The 18,059-nt window shown below is 44.9% G+C and overlaps 1 protein-coding gene across 2 annotated transcripts in view; it reads right to left on the reverse strand.

The window, feature by feature from the left end:
* FLT1 (fms related receptor tyrosine kinase 1) overlaps window positions 1-18,059 on the reverse strand; it is a 208,018-nt gene that overhangs the window by 157,639 nt on the left and 32,320 nt on the right. For both annotated transcript variants that reach the window (XM_079773671.1, XM_079773672.1), the window contains exons 2-3: window positions 16,226-16,322; window positions 15,615-15,838 (exon numbers count right to left, since the gene is read on the reverse strand). In XM_079773671.1, the coding sequence (XP_079629797.1) occupies window positions 15,615-15,838; window positions 16,226-16,322 (321 nt within the window). The remainder of the gene's footprint in view (window positions 1-15,614; window positions 15,839-16,225; window positions 16,323-18,059) is intronic.

Consider the following 18,059-nt stretch of genomic DNA (forward strand, 5'->3'; position numbering starts at 1 on the left):
AAAAAAGAAAGAAGTTAAATTAGGACATATCATGTACCCAGCACAGCACATAAAGCACAGTCCAGGAACTCAAGGTTCTGACAGTCTAGATGCATGGTTAACACATGTACCTCCTCTTACAGACGCTTTCATGTTAATTAGAGAAAAAAAGCAAGTACTAAATTCTGCCCTGAGGGAGGATAGGGACAGCATTTTAAAAAAACGTGTAGATAGGATTTAAAGAAGTTAGTTGAAGATCTACCTGAGAGTAGGGTACTGGGTAGATGGTAAACTTGACTAGGTTATAAGATCAGGGAAGGCAACAAAGGTTTCAGGCTTTCCATGCTTCCTAGAACTTTGCTCCCTGGGTGTTCACATAAAACTGCTTAGCTGATTTCTATGTTCACTGAGTGAATGACCTGTCATATCTTCATCTTGATCAAGTAAAGCGTCTCAAAAGGAAAGAAAGACAGGAAGGAAGGTAAGAAGAAAGGGGGAGGAGGAAGAAAGGGAAAAAAGAAGAGAAGATGGAGAGATGGATGGATGGAAAGAAGGCAGTAAGAAAGTAAAGAAGGAAGGGAGGAAGAAAGGAGGGAAGGAGGAAGGAAATGAAAGAGAAAGGAAAGGAAGAAGCAAGGAGCTCTGATGGACTACTATAACTTTTCCTTCTACTGCCAAGATTTTTGGCCATGTTCCAAGTCCTATTATTCCCTGCTCTACTTTTGAATCATAAATTTGTAAAACTATTAATGGGCTTTTAAAATGCCCTAACATTACCTCTTATATTACAGAAGAGGAAACTGAGGCCCAGAGAGAAACCCTCCCACAAGCACAGGAATTATACTAATGGCTGAGCCAAAACTCAATTCCATTTTTTTGACCATTCTCTCTCCACCACACCAAAATCTGGTCCTAATCCCCCCGAATGACTTGGGAGTGACAACTACACCTTCAAATATTCACAGCAGTGATAAAACTGGTGGCACAGAGACAGGGTTAAACTGGGATCTTCTGAAAGAACTTAGAAATATGAAATAACAAACTGATAAGTAACAAACCATGTCCCAGCTGGAGAGGAGACTAATCAAGTCCCTGCACTTGAGGATTACTGTGTCCTTAGAAGGCATTTCATCTCTAGTCTCCATAAAATAAAACTTTCTCTGGTTTGAGTGCTCTTGGTTCTGAGGGTTTTCAGAGACCCCTCAAGAGTCCCCAGCACCTTCTATCAGGGAGAGCTAAGCAGAAGTGTGTACTCAATAAAATGGTCACATGGGCATAGCACAGTGACATTCCTCTGGAGGTCCTGCAAGGCAGGCAGATGAGCATAGCAGCAGGATGAGAGGCAGTAGGAGTGGTAGCAGTTGAGAATGTGGGGGCAGTGACAAAGAGGCAATCCCTGCATGCTGCAGCCAGGTGTTGCCAAGTGGGAATTTGGGCCAAATGTGACTCGAGTTGCCAATCTTTAAGACAGATTTTTATGTACACTCCTCCAATTATAAATACTGACAGCCAAAAGCACTATGCCTGCCAATCAAAGTGTATTTTAGCTGAATCTGGCCTGAACACTTTCAGTTTGCAACCCTGCACAGAGCGCTCACGCCCCCCCCCCCCCCCGCCACTTCAGTTTATTCTACACATAAAGCTTGGAAGAAGTAGGCTGGCAAGCCCAGGCAAGGCCATGTGGGAAATAGCAGGGGCTTTGGAGTCAATCTGGGTCCAAAACTTAACTTAATAATTTACAGAGTATGCATTCTTGAACTTGGTATGGAATTTTTCTGACTTTCCTGTAAAAGATGACTGATATTAGAATTTATACCATTGGGTTGTTGAAATGAAATGAGATGATACATGTAATGAGCCTGAACCAGTGATGTTGACACACACCGGGCCGGCATCGCATCTCAACCGTGGGAGGGTCTGGGGCACCCTCTTGCCCAGTCCCACCAAGTGAGCACCTGTGCTGTGCTGGAATGCCGAGACACAGGAAGAACTCGCCATCTCCCAAGACAGTCATTGCACTTTTGAATAGCTTTACATGTTAGATAGCATTTCCTTACATCAAGCTGGAATCTGCCCGTCTTGAATTCTTTCATTCTTAGATAGTAGTTCTGCCATCTTGGATTATAAAGGCTTAACCTCTTGCTCACCTAAGAAAACTTTGAAGGAGATCATCACAGTCATATTTCCTATTTTCCCACTCATTTTTTAACTTTTTAGATTAAACATTTCAGTTCTTTCATTGTTCCTTACCAATGAAAATAAGAAATCATCAAATTATCTTATGGTCACAACCCCATGAGGCAGGTACCCATTTTACAGAAGATGAAAATGAAGTTCAGAGGGGTTAATTTGTCTGGAATTCCTGTTTCCATTGTCCCTCTTGAAGTGTGAACCTGGTACCCCCTCTGTTCTGAACACTTTATATATGGTGTCCCCCCAAATATGTATACACACTTTGACAACTGATAGCTCAATTTTGAAAATTAAATATATTTTAATAAACACTGCCTTTATAATTATTCAAAGTGTGTGTATGCATTTCTTTGGTATACTCTATATTTATTAATGCAGCCCAAGACTGGATTTTCTTGATGAATGTGGAGTCAACTAAAAGCCTGAAATCGTTCTCACAAGGGTTGTCTCAGCCACAGCCTCCCTGTTATAATAGTAAACACTTACCCAATGCATACTGTAGGCCAAACACAAAAACTAAGGGTTTTTACATACAAGAATTCCTGACTATGGGAGGTGGTTAAGGCAGGAACCACCTTCTCTACCGTGTACTAGTTCTGTGACTATATGTACTATTTATATGACTAGTTCTATGGGCGCGTTACTTGGCTGTTCTGTGAAAAGGAAATGAAAATGATAGCATTACTTCACAGAGTGGTTGTGAGAATGAAGCTGTTAACATATGCAAAGTGTTTAGAACAGTGTTCAGCATAGAGCAAGACCAGCGTGTTAACCATTATTCTTAGGAAATAATTTGTACCAATGCCTAGCATGTATTGGAACAGGGATTTGAACCCAATTTGAACCCCAGATGATGTTGTTTTGACTATAGCTTATTAACTGGTATTTGATGAAGGAAGGAAGGGAGGTGAGTTTCTGCTTTAGTAGTCACCGACTTTAAATAGCACAATGAGTGTGCCAAGAGGACTGCCAAGGTAACCCGGCAAAAATGCATCAGATGACCAAACAACAAAAATTTCAAATACTAAAGGAAAGCTTAAGCGTATCCAAAGTGACCATGAAGACCAAAACAGATCACCTCCTCATCTCCAGGCGGGGCAGGTGCTTCATCATTATTGTTAAAGAAAGTTATAAAATGTCGGAAACTTAAAGCCTTTTCTGTTGAAGGCAATTTCTCCTGAAAAACTCCCTTGCTCATTTTTCTTAAAAGATTACTTGAAGCAGATTTAACAAAACACCTTTAAACCATAAAGTTTTGATGTACTATTTTTCACATTTCTTGCTTGTAGGGGGGGCATGAAAGGATAAGGTCCATTTTATTGCCATCTTGAGATTTTGTGATTCTACTGCAATTATAAACTTTTCGAAGTCTTAGGTTGTGTCCAAATGGCTCATTCAAGACTATGTTCATTCTGATTATTTTTGAGTATGTATGTAGTTGTACTCAATGCCTGGTTATATACAACTAGAGGCCTGATGCATGAAATTAGTGCAAGGGCCTTGGACCCAGACCCTCCCCCATGAGCCACCGTGGCCAGGGACCTCTGCCACCTCTGCCATCGCCGGCCCCCGCCTGCTGCAACTTTGTCTGGAAGGAAGGACGTCTGGAAGGACATCTGGTCTAATTAGCATATTATGCTTTTATTATATAGGCTAGAGGCCCAGTGCACGAAATTTATGCACTTGAAGGGGGGGGGAGGATCCCTCAGCCCAGCCTGCACCCTCTCGCAATCCAGGACATCTCTCTTGCAATCCAGGACCTAACCACTCGCCTGCCTGCCTGCCTGATCGCCCCTAACCACTCAGCCTGCCTGCCTGATCACCCCAATCCCTCTGCCTGCCTGCCTGATCGCCCCTAACCACTCAGCATGCCTGCCTGATCGCCCCAACCCCTCTGCCTGCCTGCTTGATCGCCCCTAACCACTCGCCTGTCTGCCTCATGGTTACTCCTAACCACACTGCCTGCATGCCTCATCACCCCTAACCACTCACCTGCCTGCCTGCCTGATCACCCCTAACCACCTCTGCCTCGGCCCCCGCCGTGGCAGCTTTGTCCGGAAGGACATCTGGAATGACATCCAGAAGGTCGTTCAGCTGTCCGTTCTAATTAGCATATTATGCTTTTATTATTATAGATTGTGTTTTTGCTAGCTAACTTAGCAATGTGGCTCCTGAGAGCTGGCATGCCAACATTTTCTGATATGGAGCCTAGGGGTGTCAGGAAATGCTCTTCTCTTGAAGGAATGGATTGGACATTTGGCAGGTTCCTTCAAGTGCTAAGGATGAAATTCCCTGGGAACATACTAGGTCAGTGGTCAGCAAACTCATTATTCAACAGAGCCAAATATCAACAGTACAACGATTGAAATTTCTTTTGAGAGCCGAAAACCGACTTCTGCACATGGGCCACGAAGTTTCAGTCGCACTGTATGTGCACGCCCGCACGTGCTATTTTGTGGAAGAGCCACACTCAAGGGGCCAAAGAGCCGCATGTGGCTCATGAGCCGCAGTTTGCCAACCACTGTACTAGCTGAACACAAGATCAGGGACGGGGCGTAGGAAAGAAATGGCAGCACTCCCAACATGCCACCAACGTGAGTGACTTCTGTCCTACTTTCTATAGTCAAAGTCTCTTGGTGTCTGATGACAGAAATGTTTCTAGAATGGAAATGTGAAATGGCAGGGCTTAAAGAGATCAAGAATGTCTTCCATCAAGCTTTCATGTATTGGAAAGGAGAATGGATAAGAGTTAAGTTACTCTTGTCTAAACTCTAGCCATGTGGTCCTAATCAGCTGTCCCCCAGTGATGGATAGAATGGGTAATCTCCTTCATGCTTCAGCCTAGAGGGAACAGAGCCAGGCTGCAGAGCAGTCTGCAGGTCCAATCAACAGTGTCCTCAGTGTATATTGTAAATGCTAGAAATATTTGTTTCCCCTTTTACACAACTTCCTCAAAATAAAAATTAAAAAATCCAGCAAAACCTGACCTTGTACTAGATTTTTGATGAAGCTGTATGCAGAGACAGGCCAGAAAACGCCTAGGAATTTTTTACAGAAGATGATTTGAAGTAGAATTTGGCAAATGCAAGTCAACCTCAGACTGCTGCCATTCTAGGAAACCCACCTGGGTTTCAGACATGTCTCAGTCCAGAGGCTGAGAGTCCCAACTTCCAAACCCTGTGCACCCCAATGTGTCCATCTGTCTGCTGAGCAAACACATCAGGCAGTGATGTGAGAAGAAGCCTGTCCACGCGTGCGGTTTCCAGGCAATGACGCAAGGTGCCTGGGAAGTTTTCTCCTCAACAACCACGGAGTAGGTGGCTGCCAGGGGAGGAATTTTAGACAATCCCTGAGACCGAAACTTTGGAAACCAATTCTTACTGAAAGATTCATGTCAGAATAAACACAAGGTTCAGAAAATAAATGGAAGGAGCCAGGCGTTAGGGACACAGTGACATGGGTAAGGGAGGTGTGAGAGTCCTGTGGACTGGCAGGGGAGGGTAAATGAGCACGTGCTGAAAACTGACTTTTACATCTGGAGAGGAGGGGGTGGGAGGTAGAGGAGGGTGAAGGGGGATAAATGGTGACGGAAGGAGACTTGACTTGGGGTGGTAAACACACAATACAATATATGGATGGTGCATCATAGAATTGTACACCTGAAATCTATATAATTATATTAACCAATGTCACCCCAATACATTCAATTGAAAATAGGAGTAAGTTTAAAAATAAATCAAATGAATCTGGAGAAGACTCTAGACACTAACCAAGCAATAGTACATAATGTCATAAATTTGCTAAGAATTCCAGGCCTTTATAAAGAATTCAGCCAACTAGTGTGGCTAAGAGGTTGTTTTTTGTAAAAGTTGGTGTCTTAATTTTTTTCTTCCTAAAACATGTAAACTGTTTTAGCCTATTTTCCTCAGAGAATTTTGAGGAACAGACCGAATATTTTCTTTTTAAAGTTTCTCTCGCAAAGATATGACCATGGTTCCATTGAAGTATTTTTAGAGGCTCTGCTGTCTGCGCGCTCCACTCTGCCTGCCCGATACCCGTGTGTGACAGGCAGAAGCAGCAAGGCCTCCTTGCAGCTCAGGTTGGGGCTGACAGCCTTTACGCATTCCCACCTCACGAAGGCTATGATTGCCCAGGGGACAGGGGCAGTCTGGAGGCGCCCTGCGTAAAGCCACTGGCTGCTACTCTTTTCATCTATGTTCCTGCTTGTTCTAAAGGCAGTACTGATGGGACTTGCCACACCAGGGTGGCAAAAGGAGCAATAAACACCAGCTGCTCAGCCAGCACCCAGCTGAGCAATGTCCACAGGCACCTCCTGTGTGCCCCCCATCGTCAGACCTGGGTAGGAATCTACTGGAAGGCAGTGTTGGAGGAGAACGTCCATGCGCATGGAACCCTGAAGGCAAGGCATATTCAGGACTGTTGGAAGAGTCCTCCCACTCCCAACACTTTTGAAAAATAGTTATTCCTTTAAAAAAGGTAAACCTGTGCATTTAGTAATCTATTATAAGTCGTGGTCCTGGAAATTGACCAGGGGACTCCAAAATGATAAGATCCCATATCTTTGCTCTTTGTGCCTCCCACACAACAAACAACAAGGCCTTGCAAGTAGCAGGTGTGTCATGCACACCCACACACAGGCTCCCTCTGCTGATGCACCTCCGGGGTCAGGCGAGCTGTGAGGAACCCGGTCAGGAGTGCGGCGAGGAGCGTGCACAGAGCCGCACGGCAGCGGTGCAGCCCCAGCGCCTGGAGGACAGGGGTGGTTGCCGCAGCACGCTCTCTCCGGGTCCCTGGCCCGCAGAGCTGTGCGGAAAAACACCATGCTGCTTCCCTTTGGTGCTCTTTTCCCAAATAAAAAGTGTCGAGATGACCTCCCCCGACTGAGCCTTTTAAAACTTTAATGTTTACTTGTTTAAATTTTTTTTTCCACTTTCAAGATCCGCTTTATATCGAGCTATAAAAACCCAGGTCCTGTCCTGAGTGCACATATACAAAAGTAGTACTAATAACTCCTACAAATGTACAAAGGCTTTTGTGTACCATTTACACCGGCCAGTTCCTGGCCAAGTACCTGGAAAGAGGGGGTACAGACCCAAGAGAGCTGGCCAACCCTGGCAGCACCCTCAGAGGCACAGGCGAGGCTGAGTCACATCTGAGTCTGAACTGCCCACTCTCTTGCTAAGAGGGCCTATGGGGTGGGCAGAGGCCAGGAGGGTAACTGAGCCCCTGTCTTCCTGGGGTAGGACTAGGTGCCCCACAGGGCAGGCGATGAATGGAGGCTGTTGTGGGCAAAATCATGGTCCCCCAAATATGCCCACGCCCTAATCTCTGGAACCTGTTAACTATGTTAGGTTCCATGCAAAGGGGAATTAAGGTTGCTAATCAGCTGACCTTACAAATAGGGAGAGGGTCCTAGGTGGGCCAAAGGTAATCATAGGGGTCCTTAAAAAGTGGAAGAGGGCCCTGGCCACTGTGGATCAGTTGGTTGAGTGTCGTCTCATGCACCAAGAGATGGCCAGCTCGGTTCCCCATCAAACCAGCTTAATTTATTCCTCAAAAGATGGCCAAATTGTGGGCTTGATCCTCAGTAGGGGGTGTGCAGGAGGCAGCTGAACAATGTTTCTGTCTCATGAATGTTTCTTTCTCTCCCTTTCCTTCCTTCTATTTCTCTGAAATTAATAAACACACACACACACACACACACACACACACACACACACACACACACACACATCTTTTTTTTAAGTGAAAGAGGGAAGCAAGAGAGAAGTGATATGATGTGAAAAGGCTTTGAAATGGACCAGGTCATGAGCCAAGGTTTATGGGAGGGTGGCCCCTAAAATCTGGAAGATGCCAGGGAATTCTCCCCTGGAGCCTCCAGAAGGAACCCAGCCTTGACTTCAGCTCACTAGACCTGCATCAGAACTCTGACCTCAAGAACTGAAAAAGAAGTCTTGTTTTAAGCTACTGTGCTTGTGGAGATTTGCTACAGCAGCAGTAAGAAACGAATACAGGGGCCAGGGCATCAGAGGTCAAGCTTGCCCTACCAGACCTCAGCCCCACTTGCAGGTGGAAGACCAATGAAGACATCCCCTGGGCCTGGGCCTGCATGGGAGGCAGGCTGAACCCTAGAAGACTCAGGAGGCCCCCTTCTGGTCCCATCTGCAGGGGGTGCCTGTGGACAGAGAAGGGTCAGGGTTTGAGCTGCAGGGGTTGTGGGGCAATTTGGAGGGGGGCTTTGATGCTAGCTCTGCCCCCCAGCTTGCCACGTGACTCCCCAGCTCCCTTCCAGGCCCCATATTTTCCTTTTTTTCTTTTCTGGCTGCCTGCAATTCCACAGACTTGCTGAGCCAAGCTCATCACAGCCCTGGGCGAAGGAGTCAGGTAGGTAAGGCTCAGACTCCGGCCCTAGGCACTCAGACAGGCTATGAGGAGGACCGTTCTGAGGCGGACTGGAAAGGGCCCCAGGGACAGGAGGTATTAAAAACATTTTTCTTAAAAAACTTTTAAATTTATTTTTAAAAAAAGAAGAGTAAGAGAGAGAGAGAAATATTGATGTGAGAGTGAAACATTGATTGGCTGCCTCCTGCACACCTCCCACTGGGGATCGATCCTGCAACCTGGGCATGTGCCCTGACCAGGGATCGAACTGGCAACCCTCAGTTACATAGGTCGATGTATAACCAATTGAGCTACTCTGGCCACGGCAACAACTTTCAAACTTATTCTTCCAAGTTCCACAATAAGAAAGACATTTTACATCAAACACACACACACACACACACACTCATATGTATTTTACATATATGTGGGTATAATGTATATGTGAAAGTATGTGTATAAAATGAATACAAAAGCTTTATGAAAAAAAGAATTTTCACTAAACAATACTTACCCATACCTTTTGCAATATATTTGGACATTTTTCTTTCTATTCTGCTTTTTTTAAAAAAATGCTGATCACACCCACTAATTGGACTCCACAGCCCATTTAATGGTGCACATTTTTAAAAGCCCTGCTCAACTTAGTAAAGAGTGTGATGTCTCTTATATATGTTTGTGAGCTACAATGCAGCAGTGAAACCCTGTGCATGTAGATGGTGCGAACACGAGCTCAGTCCCCATCAGGGGACAACACAAAGCTCTTTGAGATCAGGATTTGTTTCAGAAAAACACTCTGAAACCAGCTTAACTTATTCCTCAAAAGAAAATGAAAAAAATTGAATTTGAAAAAAAAACAACCATAATAACTATATAATGTATATTCTCAAAGATTAAAACAACAACTAATTCATTGTTTGAAGTCAATGACTGAAACTCCAGTGTGGTGGGAATAGCGCTAACCCAGGGACTGACCTGGGTCCTCTCCCAGCTTGTCATTTTATTAGCTCCGTCCATTGTGTGCAGGTCACTGTGGCTGTTTTCTCATATATAAAATGGAAGAAATAACACCAAGTTAGTTTATCTCAGAGTTAATTATGGAAAAGCTCTTCAGGAAAATCTGAAGTGCTGTACAAGTGAGTACATTGAATTCTTCTCAGAATGTCTGTGCTGTTAGTATTTTCATTTACTTGAGGTCCCATGGCCAGGCAGGACATTTTCTAAGTATAATTATGTGAAAGCATAATGATTATTCTCTCCCAGAATATCTGGGTGGTTAGAACTTCTACTACTTTTTAATCACATACACAGTGTGTCTGATAGTTTTCCACCTGAAATTAAGCTGCTACTCAAATCTCATCAGATTTATATAAGTGAGAGAACCAGTGGAGGAAAATCTGTTATGATAATGCCCCAACCCATTTGCTTAAATAGATGCAGAGAGAAAAGCAACCAAGTGAAGAGAAGCCAAAGAAAAGAGATGAGTTTCATTAACAGGGAAGAGCTAGAATTCAACCACTCAGCCATAGCATTCCCCCCACCCCGCAATATTCCTCCTGTCAATTATAATTTTCCAGAGAAGACATTACATTTAAATAGCCCTGAAAGCCTTGGGCTTGGAGAGGTGCAGGCTGACTTCACGTGTGGGGAACTCAACACGTCAAGTTCAAGGTCTTCCTAACTAAATTGGAGACACTGACAAAGTATTAAAAACTTTGGAGATGCCATTAAAAACTCTTCTGGTCAGTTTTCTTACTTTATAGTCACAACTCATATGGTACAATAATAATTTCAATGAAATCTTCTAACTTTTAGAAAAGGCTGGGCTGGAGCCAATTTCTCCTCCCACCGCTGAGACGGAGGAAGAAAACCAGCTGCCTCACTCTGCTGCTAACACTGTCCCTCGCTGCCCACGTAGCCTGGTGTGAAGGGGTCTTAGGTCGTTCACTCTAAGATGAAGAGAAGACTTCGTGGATTACTGTGAGATTTAACTAGCATGATGTAAATAAAACCTTTGTTTAGATTAAAAGAAACTATAAATGTAAGAAATTATTAAAGGAAATTTTAATTTATCAGACAATTCAGTAATGAAGTGAAATAGGTAAATATAATTACTTGGTTGACTAAATTGAGTTAATGAATTATGTCAGAGGTTTTTCGGGTTTATACAAGCAGTGATGATGAAGTGGTGATACGGATTTTCCTGTATACTGCATATTAGGAGAATGTCCACATAGTGCTCACGTGGGAGCTGTGCCTATTACACAGCCGGCAACCACTAGCGTCTAATAGTGTGTTCATTATCCCTACACTGTAGATAAAGCTATGCAGCCCTGATTCTTTTTCTTAGGACCCTGTCAGACTACAAATCTATACCTTTTCAAAAGATGTGTCTATGGTACTCCTCTAAGGCTACTATTATTAATTTAATATCTTTTAGTATTAGTGCTATTGATTAAATTAGTCTTATAATTTTTCCAATGAACTTAAAAATAGAGCACTTTATATGTCCTGCTAGAGGCCCGGTGCACGAAATTCGTGCATGGGGGGTGGGTGGGGGATGTCCCTCAGGCCAGCTTGCACCCTCTCCAATCTGGGACCCCTCAAGGGATGTCCGACTGCCCGTTTAGGCCCGATCCCACTGGTGGGATCGGGCCTAAACGGGCAGTCGGACATCCCTCTCACAATCCAGGACTGCTGGCTCCCAACTGCTCGCCTGCCTGCCTTCCTGATTGCCCCTAACCGCTTCTGCCTGCCAGCCTGATCACTCCCTAACCACTCCCCTGCCAGCCTGATAGATGCCTAACTGCTCCCCTGCCAGCGTGTTTGCCACTAACTGCCCTCCCCTTTAGGCCTGGTCACCCCTAACTGCCCTCCCCGGCAGGCCTGGTCCCCCCCAACTGCTCTCCCCTGCAGGCCTGGGTCCAACCCAACTGCCCTTCCCTGCAGGCCCAGTCACCCCCAACTTCCCTCCTCTGCTGGCCTGGTCACCCCTAACTGCCCTCCCCTGTGGGCTTGATTGCCCCCAACTGCCCTCCCTTGCAGGCCTGGTCCCTCCCAACTGCCCTCCCCTGCTGGCCATCTTGTGCCGGCCATCTTGTGTCCACATGGGGGTAAGATCTTTGACCACATGGGGGCAGCCATCTTGTGTGTTGGAGTGATGGTCAATCTGCATATTACTCTTTTATTAGATAGGATAGAGGCCTGGTGCAGGGGTGGGGTCCAGCTGGTTTGCCCTGAAGAGTATCCCGGATCAGGTTGGGGGTTTCCTTGGGGTGTGGGGCAGCCTGGGTGAAGGGCCTGTGGTGGTTTGCAGGCCGGCCACGCCCCTTGGCAACCCAAGCAGAGGCCCTGGTATCTGGGATTTATGTATCTTCTACAATTGAAACTTTGTAGCCTGGAGCGGAGCCACGCCTCCTGCTCACTCGTGGCCAGCAGCCATTTCTTTTGGGGTTTGTGTATCTTCTATAATTGAAACTTTGTAGCCTGGAGCGGAGGCCTAGGTCAGCCAGGGCTGCAGAAGCTTTGCTTCCTCCATTGCCGGAGGCAACTCTTGCCTCCTGCTCTTTCCAGCTCCATAGCTGCCGCCATTTCTATTTGGATTTGTTTACCTTCTATAATTGAAACTTTGTAGCCTTGAGTGGAGGCTTAGGCTAGCAAGGGCAGGTGGAAAGCTTGGCTTCCTTTGTTACCGGGGAAACCCAAGCCTCTCTCCTGTTCTCTGTGGCTGTAGCCATCTTGGTTGGCTTTATTTGCATATTTGCTCCTGATTGGCTTGTGGGTGTGGCTTGTGGGTGTGGTTTGTGGGTGTAGTGGAGTTAGGGTCAATCTGCATATTACTCTTTTATTAGGTAGGATACTAATGTCCTATAAAATACAATTAGTGCATTTCATAATCCTTCTCCAAGAACACAGCCTTTGAAATAGACCATTTCCTGGTGTCTAACCAGATTGTGCAGGAGTTTTGAGATACTGGGACTTGTATGTTTATGCTAATGTTTTTGGACTACACAGGACAGTAGGAATGATAAATATGAGACACAATGGCCAATTACTATCCCTCCCAATCTAATAACAGATATCAATCATTAGTCATGGCACTCTTTATACTTAGCCTGGAATTTATCCTTAATGCCAATTTCAACATAGTATTTATTCTACACAGTCTGTTAATCACTTCCTATATTCATTGAACAAATATTAGTGAATTCTTTCTATATGAGGCACTGTCCCAGGGAGGCACATTACAGATTAAAGGCATTTAAACAGGCATGGACCTTGCCCTCATGGGGCTGAGGTTACCAATTGATTTGACACTCACAGTAATGGTTGCTGGCCAGATCTGCTTTGTTGTACAGTTTAAATGGAAATAATTCTAAATAGGTAAGTTTCTCCTCTATTATCAAAGGGACTGAAGAAGGTGGGTTCTGTATGCCCTTACCTACTGGCTCCATAAACCCACGAGGTCTGTTGAACAGTATAGGAATTAAAGATGAAAAGAGTTGAACATTATTTTTTTTTGGAGAGAGAGAGAGAGAGAGTTGTTTTTTACTTATTTATTTTATTTGCAAGTCATATTATGATAAACGTTTAGGAGGTCATTTATGAGAATTTTAGTATTAATGAATTTTACCCCACTCCCCTAGAAAGACAGAGATAAAGTGTTGTGTTTTTTTCCTTTACAAATGCCAGAAAAAGCGTAATCTACTGTGTGGAATTAGAGAAAGAGACAGATGTCTGCATATATACCCTTTTGTATATATGTCTGCATATATACCCTTTTGTATATATGTCTGCATATATACCCTTTTCCACTGCTGTCAAACTTTGTACTTCCTCTCTAGCTGCAAAAGCACATCTCTGAAAGTCTCTCCTTCATTCTGCACCTTCTCCGCCTTGCCTGGCTTCCTGCCTGTCATTGCCTTCCCACCTGTAGCAGAGGCTCACTTCCCTTGGCAAAGATCCCTGTCTACTTCCTCATGTTTTTAAGTGGGATGATTGCATTCCTAGGTCCTAGGTTTGATTCCTGGTCAAGGACACATAACTCAGTTTACATTTCATCACAATCAGGGCACATGCAAGAGGCAACCAGTTGATGTGTCTCTCTCACATCGATGTTTCTCTCTCTCTAAATCTTTCTCTCTCCCCTGCCCTCCCTTCCACTCTTGCTCTAAAGATGAATAGAAAAAATAACCTTGGGTGAGGATTTAAAACAAAAAGACATTACTGCCAATATCATCCGATTGTTCTACTGTCTCCCAAGACTAATCCTGAATCTGCTAATTACATGCCATGCTCCGGTAAAACATTGTCTAATTGCCTTATTTCAAAAATTCAAAAAGATTTCCACCAAAATGTAATTCTATGTATTGCCTCCAATGCAAGGATCCAGTTCTTTCACTCATCCCATAATGCATGTGTATGTAGGCTACTGAAATGTATTGGTTGGTTGTTTTGCTATGCTTTTTAATTTGCTTTTGTGCCTAAGGTGCCTACTAATTTTGCTTTATGTTCTCTAGGGCCTCATTTAAAAAAAAAATTCCCTGCCAAGGAAGAACAATTTAACAGGCCCTCTTCTTATACTTCTTCAGGGATCCATTTCTACCATCAATTTTTATTTCTTTAAGGATTTTGCACTTCTTCCCTCTGAATATTACTTTTTTTTTAGTTCTCTAAGGAAAAATAGTACCATAAAAATTATAACTGATAAATGACTCATTTTTACCTTTTGCCCTTATTTGCCCTATATAATGGCACATGCCAACTCTTATATCATTACTAGAGGCCTGATGCACGAAGATTCGTGCAAGAATGGGCCTTCCTTCCCCTGGCTGCCAGCACTGCTTTCGCTCTGGCCTGGAGCCGCCTTTCTGCCTTCTCATGCTGCCCAGAGGCCCAGAGCAGCTGGGGCGGTGCGGAACACCTGCGTCGTTACCATGGTGATGATGTGAGCATCCTGCCCCAGGCCCCTCGGCGCCTGCATATGCAAATTAACCCACCATCTTTGTTGGGTTAATTTGCATACCCACTCCTGATTGGCTGGTGGGTGTCACGCAGGTATGGTCAATTTGCATCTTTCTCTTTTATTAGTGTAGATACTGCTTAAGGATCATGAATTCATACAACTTCACCAACTGGAACCAATTTTGTAGCATTCAAGAGACAATTAGGAATATTACATTTATAAATTTAGCAGAAAGAACAACATTTTACAATATTAACGTGTAAGAGTGTGCAGTTGTGTTAAAGGACAAAAAACTTTTGTATTATGCCCTAACTGGTTTGGCTCAGTGGATAGAGCGTCGGCCTGTGGACTGAAAGGTCCCAGGTTCGATTCCAGTCAAGGGCATGTACCTTGGTTGCAGGCACATCCCCAGTAGGAGGTGTGTAGGAGGCAGCTGATCAAGGTTTCTAACTCTCTCTCCCTCTCCCTTCCTCTCTGTAAAAAATCAATAAAATATATTAAAAAAAAATTTTTTTGTATTATATTTTGGGCTTCTCAGTAATTAAGAGATAGAACTAAAATTTTGTCATTCATTTATTCATCCAACTATGCGCCAGTCAGGATACTATTTTGTGAACAAAACAGGAATCTCTCCCTTCAGGGATCATACAATTGACCGACCAATCCATGAAAATTCTAATTGAAATGAACACTCAAGAAAAGCATTAAAAATGCATTCTAGCCCGGCTGGTGTAGCTCAGTGGTTGATCACTAACCCATGAACCAAGAGGTCACTGGTTCAATTCCTGGTCAGGGCACATGCCTGGGTTGCAGCCTCAATCCCCAATATGGGGCGTGCAGGAGGCAGCAATCAATGATTCTCTTTCATCCTTGATGTTTTTATCTCTCTCTCCCACTCCCTTCCCCTCTGAAATCAACAAAAATATTTTTTAAAAATGCATTCTAAAAATTTCTACCTTTTCCCCGGGCCTTTTATTTCCCACTCCCTAGGAAAGCTCCCTTTCCAATGGGACAGGGTAGGTTTATGACTTCTGAGAAGCTTTAAAAAACAAAATGTAGAAAATGGAAGTCTTACCATTAATAAATATATAGATTGTAGATTCTGTTAGCTTGTTCTTTGAAGTAGGAGATAGATACTTGCAGCTGTAGAAGCCAGTGTCATTTGCCTCGGCTGTGGTCAAGGTCAAAGTGCTGCAGAACTGCTTGCCGCCCCTTCCACAGGCATATTTAGTTATGTTCAGCCTTTTGCTTTCCTTACTCACTGTTTCAGGCAAAGACCATGAGTGGTCTGCTTTCCCCCTGCAATCACAGATAAGAAAATAAAACACAATTAGGGCTGGGGGCCAGCTCCGAGGCACCCATCTCATTAGGCAGCACTGTTCTGAGGTCCTTTCTTAAGTGTAGTCATCTCTCTCTTTACAGAAAAGCAAGGCATTTGGAAAACCTTTTCAACAACTCAGATTAAAGATGCAAAAATGTTTAGGGCATCCCTTCCCCTGTTTGCCTTTGAGTGAGTGAGTCTCTTCGGGAGGTGAATTACCTCCATGTGAAGCAGGACACGTGTGGTTTGCACTTTGCAAATCACAAGAGACCACTGAAGTCTCTACTTTTCTACTCTGAGAGGTGACATTTCTACTTCGCCTTAGGAAGGGCAGCCAGATTATCCCCAAACTGACAGTCACTTACCTGCATTTGATAGATAGTTTCTTGCCTGCTTGTATGACGTGCTGAGTGCCTTTTAAATTCAGTTCAGGACTTTTTAATTTTGAACCTGAACTAGATCCTGGAAAATAAATTTTTGAAATGTATTATTTGTAAATTGCCCTCTCATCTTTTTTTTTAAAGTCATATCTTTCCATAAAGGTGACTTTTCATCTTTAACTTAACTTTCATATGCAGGAAGGTACACCTAATACAAAGTTCTCTTAATTCACTACTTTTTTCTAGTCCAAGTCAGACTTGTGAATATTACATATCCTTTTATGCAAAACTATAGGCCCGGTGCATGAAATTTGTATGGGGGGGGGGGCTGTGTCCCTCAGGCCAGCTTGCACCCTCTCCAATCTGGGACTCCTCAAGGGATGTCCCACCAGGATTGGGTTTAAACAGGAAGTCGGACATTCCTCTCACAATCCAGGACTGCTGGCTCCCAACTGCTCGCCTGCCTGCCTGCCTGATTGCCTCCTAACCACTCCCCTGCCAGCCTGATCGATGCATAACTGCTCCCATGATGGCCCAATTGCCCCTAACTGCCCTCCCCTGCCAGCCTGGTCACCCCTAACTGCCCTCTCCTGCCAGCCTGGTTGACCCTAATGCCCTCCCCTGAAGGCCTGGTCACCCCCAACTGCCCTCCTCTGCAGGCCTGATTGCCCCCAACTGCCCTCCCCTGCAGGCCTGGTCCCTCCCTACTGCCCTCCCCTGCAGGCTTGGTCCCCCCCAACTGCCCTCCCCTGCCAACCTGGTCACCCCTAACTGCCCTCTCCTGCCAGCCTGGTTGACCCTAACTGCCCTGCCCTGCAGGCCTGGTTTCCCCCCCGCCCAACTGCCCTCCCTTGCAGGCCTGGTTGCCCCCAACTGCCCTCCCCTGCAGGCCTGGTCACCCCTAACTGCCCTCCCCTGCCAGCCTGGTCGCCCTTAACTGCCCTCCCTTGCAGGCCTGGTTGCCCCCAACTGCCTTCCCTGCTGGCCTAGTTGCCCCCAACTGCCCTCCCCTTTGCAGGCCTGGTCCCCTCTCCCCCACAACTATCCTCCCCTGCAGGCCTGGTCCCTCCCAACTGCCCTCCCTTGCAGGCCTGGTCCCTCCCAACTGCCCTCCCCTGCTGGCCTGATCGCCCACAACTGCCCTCCCCTGCCGGCCATCTTGTGGTGGCCATCTTGTGTCCACATGGGGGTGGCCATCTTGTGTGTTGGAGTGATGGTCAATTTGCATATTACTCTTTTATTAGATAGGATGATTTAAATAATATCCAAAAGCCCATTATTTTAGAACATTAATAGATTTATACATGGTTCAAAATGCAATTACATTAAGACCACAAAAGTGTGAACAAAAAGGGGGCCACATACTACACCTGAGAGGAGGCCAGCATGGCAGCCTTACATACTTAGAGACCTAAAGTAATCACAGAGGATGGTCGGCACATCAAAGTTTCTAACTAAAAGTGGATCTTGGTGGGTCAAGTCCTAGGCCTGTAGCTTCCTTGACAAAGGTCAGTCTTAACCTTAAGTGAACCTGTCCATTGTTGTTGTTGTTTTTGCATCTAACATAATATACCTTTGAAACATCAGAGTAGCCTCCTTTTCCAGACCTCTCAGGGCACAACCGCTGGCACCAGAGCAGGAGACCACAGAACCCCTCATTGTTATCTTGTTCCCAAATACCATCTCTATGTGCAGTTAATGTTAAAACTATACTGTACACAGCAATGCAACAGGAGTATGTATCTCCATTGGACTTTTTATCCAGTCCCAGAGATTTCCCTGCTTTGCTTTCTCCCACCCCTTAATCTACCACTAGTGG

The sequence above is a fragment of the Cnephaeus nilssonii genome (genome assembly GCF_951640355.1).
Source record: "Cnephaeus nilssonii genome assembly, chromosome: 6".
NCBI lineage: Eukaryota > Metazoa > Chordata > Mammalia > Chiroptera > Vespertilionidae > Cnephaeus > Cnephaeus nilssonii.